Raw genomic sequence first — 14,750 nt, forward strand, 5'->3', positions numbered from 1 at the left:
AATAGTAACCATAACAATAACAATAAAGTTGGAAGGGACCTTGGAGGTCATCTAGTCCAACCCCCTGCTCAGGAAGGAAACCCTATACCATTTCAGACAAATGGCCGTCCAGTCTCTTCTTAAAACCTTCCAGTGTTGGAGCATTCACAGCTTCTGGAGGCAGGTTGTTCTACTGGTTAATTGTTCTAACTGTCAGGAAGTTTCTCCTCAGTTCTTGGTTGCTTCTCTCCTTGATTAGTTTCTGTTCTGGAAGATGGTATGGAGAGAGCATCATTTTTTCACCTATGGGAATAAACAGAGATGTATTATCCAGGAGAAACAACCAACATAAATGCAAGTAATTTCTCTGAATAAATATGTTCTTGTTATGAAATCATTTCCATTGAGTTTATCTATCTGATCTGATTTATAAGGCGTTTTAACTCAGGATCAGATTAGTGAAAAAATGCTCAGAGTTCATATCAGCTTTATAAAGGCAAATAGTAATTTGATGTGGCTAATTTCCTTCAATCACCTGCAACAGTAATTTGATGGGGCTAATCTCCCATTAAACGCCTACAAAGTAAATTCAAGGTATCTTCGCATTTGATTCTGAACTAAAGAAAAGTAAAAGTTATAAAGTGCTTTGTGTCTTGTTTGGATACTTCTGCTAAATTACCTTTGGATCTGTTTACAAGCCAATGTTTAAAGCAAAGAGATATTGTGATGTCCATCTCACTAAGTAAAAGAAGAAAAATCTGCACTCTCATTGTAAGGATTCTCTGTATGTAAAGGCTGAGTCGCCCCCCTCCTCCTTTCTTTGCCAGCAACTTCAAATAGCTTAGGGCAATGAGAGGATTGTTTCAAAAGATTGTCTGTGAATCTATTTCCGTTTACAAAAGAGCTGTGTGTGTTATAACTGCTTCAGTAAGCCTTGAAGAACTTTGTCATTAGTAGTGAATTTCAGCTAGCTTGTTTTGGGATGCCTTGGAATGCGTGAGACTGACCTTTTTAAACAAACATAGCAGGCTGAAAAGGTTTCTTTGCTGGCAAATTCAAACCTTAGCAAATCTCTGTTGCCTTTGTTTAATGCTCAGAAAGAGTATTCTCCCCCTTTCTGGCCCCAACAGCAGGCAATAAAACCATTTGTCGCCTTAGCAACCCAGCCCTGCAGAGAGAGAAGCTAAACTCCCCCTCCCCTTGGAATTTCAACTATGTCAATGGAAAAACAGTGTTCAGAGGTTCCAATAGCAATGCAGTAGCATCCCCTGGTGGCCAATTTATACATGACACCTTCCTTATGCAATTCTCTTGCAATTTATATGCTAGATTACAGCAACTTGATAATTAATTCAGGACATAGCAGGCTTATACCAAGCCAAGCTAAGAGCACCCCCTAGAGGAGAAAGAAGGTACTTCACTGCACACACTTCTAACTACGCAGAGTGAATCTGATAGTTAAAAAGCAAGTTATCTAAATTCATCCCAAGCTACCTACACCCCCTAAAGGGCACAGAGTGAACGTCTCCAAAAGTAATCACTCACTCAAGCTGACGACCAAGAAGTTCTAGCTTGAGGGAAATTAAGGAGAAGAACAGGCAGCAATTATTCTTGCTTATTATCACAGAGCTGATGACCAAGTAGTTCCAGCCTGCAACTTAACGACCAGGTGGGAGTTTGTAGGAGCTAGTGAAAGCTCTGCATTCTCTCAGTGGCCACTAGCAATAACGTGGTAATAAGAAGAATTTTGGCTGGCTTCTCTCCAGTGCTTCCTAGTGGCTAAAGGAGGAACTACATGCAAGCCTTTAATCACATATCGAGAAGCCCTCTAGTGGACAAAGGGTGAACTTCGAAGGAAGAGCACCCTGGTAGCTGACCCACAGGGAGTGACCCCTAGTGGTGAAAAGGTGAATTACGCTGAAGTACCCACAAATGCAGAAGAACGCACCCAGTGGCGTCTCCACCCACAGACAGCTCCCCAGCAGCTGATCTGCAAGTAGCGACCCCTAGTGGTCAAAGAGAGACGTTCATCAGATTTGCTTCAAAATAGGTAGGAAGTGTACTGAACCTATCCTGGCCATGGCAAAGTGTCCCACTGATTTAGAAGAAGGGGTTCAACCAACTAACCTAGTTGAGACACCCCAACCAGCCAGCCAAGGAGAAATGCTGCAAACAACCAACCTTGATCTGCACACAGAGGCTGATGCTCAAGTTTCAGTGAGGCCAAAGACATCTCAGGTTCCCTATGACCTGAGACAACAAAGAAAGTCTACAGAAGCTATGCGGTCATATTTGATGAAAATATGGCAGTCGTTCTACGACTGCCATGAGAAAGCCTGGGAGAGATTACGGAGACTCTACCAAACAGGGGTTTCCTCCCGAATGCGCGCCCTTATTAGAAGAGGATAAATAAGATGATTTCCGAAAATGCACAGACTCCACACGCCGTCTCGAAGAGATTCAGACAGAACTAGGAGACCCAGCAGTTGATAACGAGATGCAAAGACTCAAGCTAAAAAAACAAGGAACGTAAAAGGCTTCTGTTGAATATAAACCACCTCCTGGGGACCAAACCCTACCTGAAAGACATACCAGCTGAGAGGGCCGACTCAGTGCCACGGGCAATTAGCCCCAACAAGAAGTTTTCTGAAGAAAAATGCCAGTCATCTGTGCCACGTCTCCCTGCTCTTGGAAACAATATTTATGAGGTCCACCTGAAAGCCACTGATTATATTCCAGATGACCTCAAGACAGTACCAACCCAGCCTGCACTCTAAGTTCTTCTTCAAGATTTCTTTGTCGCTGTATTTTAGTTTTATTTTCCCTAGCCATATAAGCAATTGCGACACCTCTCATGTAGGCTTCAGCTGTGTCCCATAAGTTTTGCGAATTTGTGTCTTTCTTTTTATTCATCTGGAAGAATAGGCCCATTTGCTCTTCTAATTTCAATTTCAATTCTTTGTGGTTTAAAATTGCTCTTTTTAGAGTCCACCTCCTCGTGTTCTTTTGCCCTCCCCATTTAATTCTAATTGGACTGTGGTCAGCTCACGAATTTGTATCAATTATAACATCTTCCACTTCCGAATTCAGGTCTGTTGACAACCATGCCATATCTATCCTGGACCATGAGAGGTATATTGCTTTTTCCCTGTATCCCTCTCCCTCCAAATATCCTGAATGTTGAACTCCTCAGCTGTAGCCACGTGAGCTGATCCTGGGCTCTCAGCAGAGCCCCAGCAACACCACAGTTCCAGCTGATTCTCCTCCAGGCCTCTCTGGCACTGCCGCTGCTTCAGCTCATCCCTTTTACACTTTTCTTTACTCTTTTTTTACAGTACTTTTCAACCCGTGGTACGCATACCAACTGCCAGGTGCCAAAGTACCATCAGTGGTATGTGTATCACATGTTGAAAAGTCCTGTTGTAGAATGGCTCTTGTTTTTTTTTTCTGGGGCTGCTAAGGGTTTTGGTTTGCTTAGGATGTTTGGAAGGGCTTTAGTTGGCTTGTGTGCTATGCTGACTCCATATGGCTGTAGTAGTCTGTTGGTGGTTTCTGAGATATTCTTGATGTATGGCAGTGTAATTCTTTTTAGGGTTTGTGTTGGTTGTGCTGTATTGGGTTGAGTGGTCAGGGACTTTTTGACAAAGTTGCATAGGTATCCATTTTGTTGGAATGTGTTGTATAGATGCTCCATTTCCTTTTTCTGCTATTCACGGTTGCTGCAGTGTGTTTGGGCTCATTTAAATAAAGTCTTTATGCAGCTTCTTTTGTGAGAGATTGGATTATTGCTTTGGTAGTGGAGCACCTGGTTAGTATAGTTCTGTAGATTTAAATGGATGGGTAACCCAATTTTCACTTATTGGCATTAGTTCTGATTTGGACCAGTTTATAGATATCCTCTTATCTTTTTAAAAGCATCTAACTTTTGGATCAACAGTGGGAAAGTGGCATGAGGTTTACAGATAAACAAAAGAATGTTTTCTGCAAATGAAACCAATTTGTGTTCACTGAGATATGTCACCATTTGTCTGAAATAGTATAGGGTTTCCTGCCTAAGCAGGGGGTTGGACTAGAAGACCTCCAAGGTCCTGTCCAATCTGTTATTCTATTCTATTCTAAAAATGTATTACTCTATAGATCTCAAATAGCACAAGTCAAGGATTCCACACAGATATTAAAAAGCAAAGTGGACACCGTTGCCTAGTTCTTCTGAATAGTGAAAAATAGAAAATATGCCATTAGCCTTCACTTTAGATGTGGGAGACTCATATAATATCTTAATCCATTTTATGAATTCCAAAAGGAAATCCAAATCTCTTTAGTAGAGCAAAAATGTACTCTTTATATATTTTATCAAAGGTTTTTTCAGCATTTAATGATAAGATTACAAGTTGATCTTTATTTTTATTCAAGTCTGTTAGATCTGCAACTACCATAATCTCTTGTTGTCTCTGCTTGCCTAGTTTTTATAAACCCTCCTTGATCATTCTTAATAACAAATGGTATCATTTGCTGTGATTTGTGTGCTAGCACTGTTAGTATTTGGTATCAATATTAATGAATGAGATTAGATAATAATTAACGCACTGGGTGTGATCTTTACCTGCTGTTGGTATACCTGTAATGTAATATAAGCCTGATTAAATAACTAATTAAAAATGCCTTATCACATATCTCTTAAATATGAGTTTTAGGGGTTTGAATAATATTTTTAAAAAGCAAAAGGTTTTATTAATTATTATAATAATTATGAATAATTTATTAAACGGTATTAATTAATTATGTGCCATCAAGTCGCAGCTGTTGCCACACATACAGTATTTAAGCGATCATCAACTAGGACTCCAAGGTCCATCTCACAGTTGCTATTTTTGAGCCAGGTTTTCCCTAATCTGTATTTGTACCTTTGATTTTTCCTGCCTAGGTGTAAAACCTTGAATTTCTCCACATTTCTCCAAATTTCACGTTGTTGGATAGGGCCCTTTATTCAAGTCTGTCATCTCAGCCAATTCCATTCACCAACATCCATTCTTCCATTGTAGGAATTTGTAAGTCATTCCATCTCTGTGCATACAAAAATCTCACAGCAATTTTTTTATTATTTGTTTGTTTGTTTGTTTGCATCCCAAATAAGAAGCCTAAAAGGCCAGGGTCACAACTATATTTTGCAGATGCAAATGATGTTGCCACCCTGAGGAAGAAAATCCCTCTCTATCACAAGCAATAATCATTTAATTCCTCTCCATAAGCAAAAGAGAAACAAGAAAAAAAAGAAAGGGATGGGTTTTTAGTAGGTTTAAGAAGGTATGTATTCTTTTATAATCTTCTTTTATAATAATCTCTTGAAAGCTATTTAAAATGCTGAAGCTATGTGGTTGCCACCTTAATGATGTTCCAGAAGGCTTTGAAGATTTGGTTCTTCTTCCAGACCCTTAAGTATAAAGTCGTCCTTCTCTTTCTCCAGGAATTGCCTATGATCCCATGAGCAATAGCAATAGGAGACTTTTGACAAGCCCTAGTTACCTCATTAGCCCCTTTTCCAGGGCTTACGCAGGTATGAGAGAGCTAGATGTGGCTGCCAAGTATGGATGGGAATCCTGAGAGATGCCAGAAGGAGTCATTCAGCAAAATCTGAAGAGCGAAACTCGAAGGGGTTCAAACTACAAACTACAAACATGTTGAAAAGGAAGAGATCATAACAGGTAATAAACAAGACCCTCGTTTTGTTTGCCCATATTATGGGGTCCTGATACGAGGGACAGCACAAATCTTGTAGGGAGAGGGATGCACAGTTGCCCCTACTATTAATTTTTCACTGAGTTTTCCCACACCTTCTGGTGGCTGGAACCTAAATGCCCTCAGCAACCTGGTAAAGATGTCGAATAGCTCCATCTTTGCAAGGAGTTCTCCCAAGCAGACACGAGCTCCTACACAAAAATGAAGGAAAAATAAGAAATTGGTAATCTATTATTCATTACCCATCGATCCCACTTTGCAATGATTGTGTGAAGGGAATTTGGGCTGGTGGGTGTAGCCATCCTCCTTCAAAATGCCAGGGCAGCGTATACTAAAATGCTAAGCTTGGTTAGAGTTCAATGTGATTGGTGTTCCTGTGGTTTATCTCACTCTATGAACTTAGCCCTACCCCAAAAATAAGCCCTAGTTTTGGGGCGAGGTGCAGACCTAAAAATCAAGCTAGGGCGGGGGTGTGGAGCCACCCTACAGGCCCCACACCTTCCTACCTTGCAACCAGGCCTCTCCTCACCAGCCAACTTCTTATTCTGCGGCCTCTTCTGCAGCCAGGTCTGCATTTCACAGTCACAGGCCTTTCCGGAAGGCCTGTGCAGCCAAGAACCGAGCTATGGATTCAATCCATAGCTTGGTTCTGCAAGACCTCTGAATCCATAGCTCGGTACTCGGTTGCTTAGGCCTTCTGGAAAGCCCTGACTACAGCTGCAGAATGAAGCTGCTCCAAAAAAGTGGACCAGCTGGGTCGCGCTGTCAGTGCTGGAGGTGAGTAAGGCATTCCCCCCCCCAAAATAAGACCTGGCGCCTCTTTTGTAGACAAAAATAAATAAATAAATAAGAGCCGGTCTTATTTTCGGGGAAACACGGTAGTATTTTTGGTCGTATTTTAACTATTTTATTTTTATACTTTGATGTTGAGAGCTACCCAGAAAGTTTCATTGTAGGTGACCAAAAATGTTTGAAGATTACAATGTGCCAGGAGGGGAGGACAACTCAAAAGCTATAGAGATAGAGTGCCCACAAGGTCTGCTAAAGGATGTTTGCCTTGTTCTTAGGAGAAATGTGGGTTATATAGCCCCATGGTCAGCAATGCCCACAAGACCTGACACTGTCTGGAGTTAGTTTATCTGTCAGCATTACTGAGCGTCCTTAGGGTAAATCTATGACCGTGATGTTCTCCAGATCAATTAACTTTTTCTGGAGTCCAATGACACACTAATCTTTCCCTCCTTTGATCCAACTGCATATTGTGGAAAAACAGTTTTTCATTTTAATTTTACATTGGTCAAATGGACCAAATGTCATGGAGCAAATATTTTTTGGCTTTTTTTTCACCCCTTCCTAAAATAAGTATCATTTGCTAATCATAATTGCCTTTTTTTTTTTACACATTACCTGCTCCAAATGGAAGAAATGCTTCTTTTATCACAAAATGTCCTTCCTTGTCCAAAAAATGATTTGGGTTGAATTCTTCAGGGGCCTCCCAGTGTTCAGGATCGAAAAGAACAGAACGTAAGTCTGCAAAAATAATAGCTCCCTATAAGAAAGAAACAGACTGATGTAAACATCCGGATAAGCATGGTGCTGGGTTTTTTTTTTACTTATTTATTTATTTTAAAATTTTGGTCGCCCTTTTTACCATGGGTAACTCTACTTGTTTCTGGATAGCCTTTTTCTTGCATTGTTCAAATATATTTAAAAAGTAATTTAATTTGGAAGACACTATCAGGTTTAACCAAATTGGAATTAATATATGGAATGTGAATTTAGACTTAACTCCTCATTAACAGGCATCTATGCTAAATGGAAATTTTTAATTTTAAATAGTCTTTTAACACAAGGTATGTTTAAAAAATTATCATCTATCATTTATATGAAATTCATTCAATTTTTCATACTACCATCTTTCTCCCAAGTTTTAAAGCTGATTTCCTCATAAAGCCAAGTTATGGGAAAAGGGTCAAATAGCTTTCTAACTGATGTAATTGTTTCTAATTGGTGTAAATATCAGCTGCAAATGAAGCCAATTTGTGTTCAACTGAATTATGTACTGAGCTGAAAATATCCGCCAGGCTATCCCACCTCCTTTACATGGACAGTCTGAAACCGTATGGAAAAAACACTATCTGAAATAATTGCTTAAGTATGGTGTGTATATATAGCCAAGGTTTTGCAATGGAGTTGGAATTGAACAAACGTGCTACCCTCATCATCAACAGGAGAAAACAGTGAAAACTGAAGGAATCAAGATGTCCTATGGAAATAACATCAAGGATCTGGATGAAGAAGAATGCTACAAATACTTAAGCATCCTTCAAGCAGACATCAAGCACATTGAAATTAAGAAGAAGGTTGGAAGTAAATACAATACACAAAAACACATCCCTTGCAACAATTTTGTGGTGAGTTATACTTGCTAAAGTGGAATACTTCATTTCGTCAAGTTGCCCAGCCTGCATTCGCCTCTACACTGCAAATGTGGCTTTTTAATTGCACATTTTCAGAGCTCACACATTGTTTTAAAGGGAGCTCTGTCGAAGAAATCCTTCATCAGGGTGGAACCCTTAAACTGAAGCTCCAGTAATTCCAAAGAGTCTATAAGCCATACCTTGGGAATGAGAAAGCCATTTGAATAGATATCCTGCACACTTTGTCTAGGTAATCCAAAAAACATGATATATTTGCTTCGCATGATTTCATGAATCACAGCATTGGTGTACGGCAGTTTATTCCGATCTTCGTAACAGATGGTGTGAGATAAACTGAAAACTTCTTCCATTTCCTCGTATACTTTATCTAAGGAAAAGAGTGAAAATAGGAGGTTCGTTTCTGACTCTGATTTTTTATCTCTGTACGTTTCATTTTATCTCCCTGTTGACTAAAGGAAAATTTTATCACACAAAGGCTAGTTTTGCCTTGACAAATAACATTGAATGCTTCTGCTTGTATTATTTGTAACTTAGTGGTCTTATTTACAAATCTTATTCCTTTCTCCCTAAAATTAAATTAACAAATGTCATGTCATTTGCAAGTTTAATAAATTTCCTTCTAGTTGGGTATTATTTTCTGTCTATTTCTAGATTATATTACAATTTTATGCATATGTCCAATTTTTCTATTATTATTATTTCAATATTTACAATTTTTATCCATAATTATTAAGTTCTCTTCTAGGAGATTGATGTCTGATTCTGTCTCTACCCTTCATGTGTAGGTATGTTCAGGGTTGCTGCAGTGTGTTTGTGCTTGTCTAAATAGTGTCCATACACAGTTTCTCTTGTGGGGGATTGAATTGTTATTTTGGTAGTGGAGCACATGGTTGGTATAGGTCAGGGGTAGGCAACCTTGGCACTTTTATGACTCTTGGACTTCAACTCCCAGAATTCCTGAGCCAGCCATGCTCAGCAAAATACCTCTGAAAGGGAAGGAGGGGGATTTCTGTCCCACTCTTATACTAATGGAAGCAGTGAATTAATCTTTTTATGATAAAATTATATGGAAATAAAATAAATAGAAAACCTGAAATTTAAAACTTAAATCTGGACAAATCTAAAATTGTTGAATGGTTAAGACTCTTATTCTAAAGACAATTATTCATTTTGGAAGTTGAAAAACAAATAGATGCTGACACCTGGTGGTAGATGAAGACTATGACAGCTATGACTTTCATATAAGATTTGGCAAAACCTGGGAAAAGCTAATCTGCGTTTGTGACCTTCAAAGCTTTAACAACAAAGAACAGCTGTGACAAAAAAAGACAATAATCTGGGCTGTAAACAAAGAGAGAATTATAAATTTCAGGGGGAAAAAAATCTTTTTTGAACTATTTGGATTACAAATATCTATTTAACCGAGACTCTTAAGCTATTTGCAGAGAAAAGAAAAGAAGAGAAAAACTCAAATTCTTGGTCATCATGGATCAGAGACATATAGAAAGAACATATCAAGAAAATATAGATATTCCACAGGAGGAGATATATAATATACTGCAACTAATTCAAACAACAATGATTTTAAACCACAAAGAATTTCAAAATAACTTTCAAAATATAAATCAATCTATTTCCAAGTTAACTCTACAACAAAAAAATTCCCAGAAAACAACAACAGAGAAGGAGCAGATAGATAAGTGGATACAAAATTGAAAATAGAGACTTAAAGATGTAACTTAACAAAACAAGGAAACATGATTTAATCCTAGTGGGAAAAAATTCACAAGAATTGGAAAAAATAACTTACCCCTTAAGACTACAAAATAAATCTGAGAACAAGAAAATAGATTGGATAAAATGGACTGTAGAGATGTCAAGAACATCAGAGAGAAAAGAAATGATACAAGAAGCGGAGAGAAAGAAAAGAAAAAGATTTTCAACAAACATGGAAAGACAGAAGCCCCGTACAAAGACACTTCATCTGATTTATTTTGTATATCTACAGTAACATTTATGAACATATGGAAAGACCTTTCAACTCAGCAAAATACATTGTTCAAGAAAGATACTGGGCAAAGGAAAAAGACTAAAGTGGAAATCAAGAAAATAGATGATGGGACCTACCAGAGAGAATACTTTAAAAAGAAACATTTGTTTGAATATGGTTAAAGAAATAGAAAAGATTTGGAATATATATGTCACTCTAACAGGGATGAATCCCTTAAATAATATGGTATGCTTTTTTCCCTTTTTTATTCTATTTCTTGATATGAGTAATATAAAAAAGTTGAAATGGCTTAGATAAAGGAAATGTTTTAGATATTTAAATGTGATAGAATTTAAGAAAATTATAATGGATAAAAAATGTTTTGAATAAGAGTTAAAGGACTAGATGTATTAAATAGAATATTTAAAGATTAAATATATTTTTAATTATGGTTAAAAAGAATAAGAAATGTAGGAAACAAATACTGTATATATTAGCTTTGGAGGGATATATATTTTAAGTAGTATGCTATTTTTTATGTTTCTTTACTCATGCTCTCCTTTCTTTTTTTCACTTTTTTATCTATTCCTTAGGAAATGTAAAAGTGCTGAGATAGTTCATATGAAAAAATAGACTTAAATTTTTAAATGTAATCAATTTTTGAGAACATCTTAACCAGTAAGAATAATTTCAATTTTGTGGGAGAAACAAATTTAAATAAGGACTGTAACAGGATCTATGATAAGTCAACCAGAATGATTGGATAGAAAAGCAATATTATATTGATGTGATTATTATTTTTAGGAATATTGGGAAAAAATATATATTTAATTGTTATCTATCAAACAATAAAAATTGTATTAACTCAATGTTTGCAAAAGAGGACATGTTGGGGAAAAGAGGAAATCAACTAAAACCATTATGTGGATTATGGATTATAGAAATCATTTGTTACTGATTGTTTTACAAATGTAAACCCAAACAACACACTGTTCACCAATTATTAAGTGATTTATGTTTTTAAAAATCAATAAAATATATTACTAAAAAAAAAAAGCAATAGCAATAGCATGTAGACTTATATCCCACTTCACAGTGCTTGACAGCCCTCTCTAAGGAGTTTACAGAGTCACCATATTGCCCTCAACAATCTTGGTCCTCATTTTGCCGACCTCAGAACAATGGAATTCTGAGTCAACCTTAAGGCGGTCAGGATCGAACTGCTGGCAGAGGAATGCAGAGTTAGCATGAGTTTTGCATTCTTAGCACTGCGCCACCATGTGTTATTTTCTTATTCCCTTGTGAATTTTATTTCTTTGAAGATGTCAGAAAACTTGACACCCAACACTTAAGGAAGATCTTAAGATCATTAACATCCCATGGAATGATGCCAAAGATGTTGCAAATGATCAAAACCTCTAGAAAACACTTGCCGCCCAACGTGCTCTGTACAGGACTTAATGATGGTGATTGTGTGAATTCTGAAAGCGATGATCCCATGGGTGTATCTTTGATTTGGTGATACATTTGTCCATTAAACTGAAAATATGTGGTCAAGCAAAGGTTGATGAGATAATCAAATACCCCAAGATTGAAATACCCAGAATCATAGACCTCAGTCTCTTCCTCACAGGTGTGTTAAAATCCTACTTTTGTCACTTTGAGGTGTGCTACAAAGTCTCCTAGGCAACTGAAATGCTCTGGTACTATTTTGGCCTTGTTTTGGGTGCTGACATCAAAATTCTGTCCATTAATTACTTTGTGGCAAAGTTTGCCGTATTTGCCCTATGTCGAAGCTGTTGGTTCAGAGATTCGGGTTTGTTGCAGTGTCTGTTTCCCATATTAGCATCCTTGTCCTGTTGCTTCTTGCTGCTGATCAGAATCTGCTTCAAGCTGCATGGTTTTCTGTATGCAAGCATAAGCCTGCCACCTAGTGCATGACAAAAGGCAGGATCATTATCCGGTATGGGCTGTAGCTTATTTCTATTGTATTTGATTGGTTTCTGCTGTGAGCTGTGGGTGACAAGCAGTGGTGTTCCATTGTTCTGTTTCTGTGGTCTGTTTTTCAATAGGTCTTCCCTGGAAATGGATCTGGCAGATTAATATAAAATCAAATTCTTTCATCATTTTACTGATTGGGGAGTAGGAAGAGCAAATATCCAAGCCTCAATTTTCCCATGTGTTGTTAGCCCTGCTGCTATGATCTATTCTTGCCCATTCTACTAACAGGTTATTGGTGGTCTGTGTCATATGCTGGTGGGTAAGATCTGCTGTTTGGGCATTCAGAGCTGTGTGGTGGTGCAGTGGGTAGAATGTAGTATTGCAGGCTAACTCTCTCTGCCGACTGCCAGGAGTTCGATCCTGACCAGCTCAAGATTGACTCAGCCTTCCATCCTTCCGAGGTCAGTCAAATGAGGACCCAGATTGTTGGGGGTAATATACTGACTCTGTAAACTGTTTAGAGAGGACTATATAGCACTGTGAAGCGGTATATACTGTGTTTTCCCGAAAGTAAGGCCTACCCAAAAAATAAGCCCTAGCTTGATTTTGGGGGTAGGCCTAATATAAGCCCTACCCCATAAATAAGCCCTAGTTTTGGAGCGAAGCATACACTTAAAAATCAAGCTAGAGCAGGGGTGAGGGGGGTGGATCTGCCCTATGCACCCTGCACCCACTTATCTCACAGCCAGGCCTCTCCTCACTGGCCCACTCCTTCGGTGGCGTCTTCTGCAGTCAGGCCTGCATTTCTCAGTCACAGGCCTTTCCGGAATGCCTGTGCAGCAAAGAACCGAGCTATGGATTCAATCTATAGCTTGGTTCTGCAAGTCCTCTGCAGCCAAGGACAGAGCTATGGATTGAATTCATAGCTCGGCACTCGGCTGCATAGGCCTTCCGGAAAGGCCTGACTGCAAAATGCAGGCTGGAATGCAGCTGCAGAATGAAGCTGCTCCATCGGGCCCCAGAAAAAGTGGACCTACTGGGCAGGGCTGTCGGAGCTGGAGGTGAGTGATATCCCCCAAAAATAAGACCTGGTGTCTCTTTTGGAGGCAAAAAAAAAAAGACCCGGTCTTATTTTTGGGGATACACAGTAAGTCGAAGTGCTATGGCTATTGCTATTCATGAAGAAGAAGAGTTATTCGAAATGGAAGTTTGCCTACATGCAAATCCCTTGAGAAAGAAGGATGCTGTGTTACATTCTACTACTAATAATCCCAGTTTTTTGTCAGCACTGTATCACTTTATCCCACCTTGGATATCCAGATGATTTGCCATAGCCAGCAATGCCCATTTCAGAAAACCTGAAGTTGTATCTGTCCCACCAATAAATAAGTCAATAATGCAGTGAACCAAGTTGTCTTCATTATAGGTAGAATCGGGATCGTCCTTGCTCTAGGATTAACGATAAGAGAGATGAAATGGCATTTTCCCATTATTTCCAATATTTCCACAACTTCTTATCTCCCTGTTCTGTTCCATTGGCCATCTTGTCTGGGGAGAAGGGCACTGTAGCCCAAACCATCAGGATGGCATGAGATTGAAGAGGGTGGAGATAAAATTGGGACGAGTTCTATACAGGTATTCCTCAATCTATGACCACAGTTGAGCCCCAAATTTCTGTTGCTAAGTGAGACATTTGTTAATTGAATTTTGCCCCATTTAATGACCTTCCTTGCCACATTTGTTAAGTAAATTACTTCAGTTGTTAATTTAGTCATATGGTTCTTAAGTGAATCTAGCTTCCCCATTGACTTTGCTGGTCAGAAGGTCGCAAAAGTTGATCACATGACCCCAGGACACAACAACGGTCATAAATATGAGTCAGTTGCCCAGTGTGTGAATTTTGATCACGTGACCATGGGGATACTGCAGTGGTCCTAAGTCTGAACAATGGTCCTAAGTCACTTTTTTCAGTGCTGTTGTAACTTGGAACAATTATTAGTGTCACTAAACAACTGTTGTAAGTCAAGGACTATCTGTAGTGAGGACTTCAGGAAAGAAACTATTAGGAGCAATTGGGATACTATTGCTGAGCTTTCCCCGACTTGATGAGCTGACAATACCATGCAAATGGTTTTGGCAAGATGATAATTAGAAGGAAACAAAAATATTTTTAAGGCTCCATGTGAAAATTGTAATCTAGGAGAGTGAAAGATAAGACATCTGGCTTAGATTTTACTTCAGTAGCAGCCTAATCATTATGTCACAAATAAAAATGGTAATTTGGTTTAGTAATTGTCCAGGTGAGGGGTCCTTGGTGTTCTCTGAGCTTGCTTGTTTTCTTGCAGACGTTTCATTACCCTAGCTAGGTAACATCATCAGTGCTAGTAGAATATAAAATGAGTGCAAACCACATTCCTCCTAGCACTGATGATGTTACCTAGTTGGGTAATGAAATGTCTGGAAGAAAACAAGCAAGCTCAGAGAACACCAAGGACCCCTCATGTCAACCCTGAGTTATAAGCATTCTCCTTCATTAGTTATCCAGGTCCTTAATCTTAGTGGTTGTGCAGGAAGGAGCATATAGAATCTATCAAAACCGTTTACAGTGTGCACCTTCCCTATGTCTGTGGGCACATGATATCAAATAAAATCTCTCTCTTTCT

At 38.6% G+C, this 14,750-nt stretch overlaps 1 protein-coding gene across 1 annotated transcript in view; it reads right to left on the reverse strand.

Annotated features, from left to right (window-relative positions):
• Positions 1 to 5,416: 5,416 nt before the first annotated feature.
• LOC120309695 (cytochrome P450 2J5-like) overlaps positions 5,417 to 14,750 on the reverse strand; it is a 29,618-nt gene continuing 20,284 nt past the window's right edge. Inside the window, exons 6-9 of the mRNA XM_039347199.1 lie at positions 13,395 to 13,536; positions 8,336 to 8,523; positions 7,123 to 7,264; positions 5,417 to 5,906 (exon numbers count right to left, since the gene is read on the reverse strand). Of these exons, the coding sequence (XP_039203133.1) occupies positions 5,716 to 5,906; positions 7,123 to 7,264; positions 8,336 to 8,523; positions 13,395 to 13,536 (663 nt within the window). The 3' untranslated portion in view covers positions 5,417 to 5,715. The remainder of the gene's footprint in view (positions 5,907 to 7,122; positions 7,265 to 8,335; positions 8,524 to 13,394; positions 13,537 to 14,750) is intronic.

The sequence above is a fragment of the Crotalus tigris genome, unplaced genomic scaffold (assembly GCF_016545835.1).
Source record: "Crotalus tigris isolate CLP2741 ecotype Arizona unplaced genomic scaffold, ASM1654583v1 scf7180000018055.714482, whole genome shotgun sequence".
NCBI classification, from domain to species: Eukaryota; Metazoa; Chordata; class Lepidosauria; order Squamata; family Viperidae; genus Crotalus; species Crotalus tigris.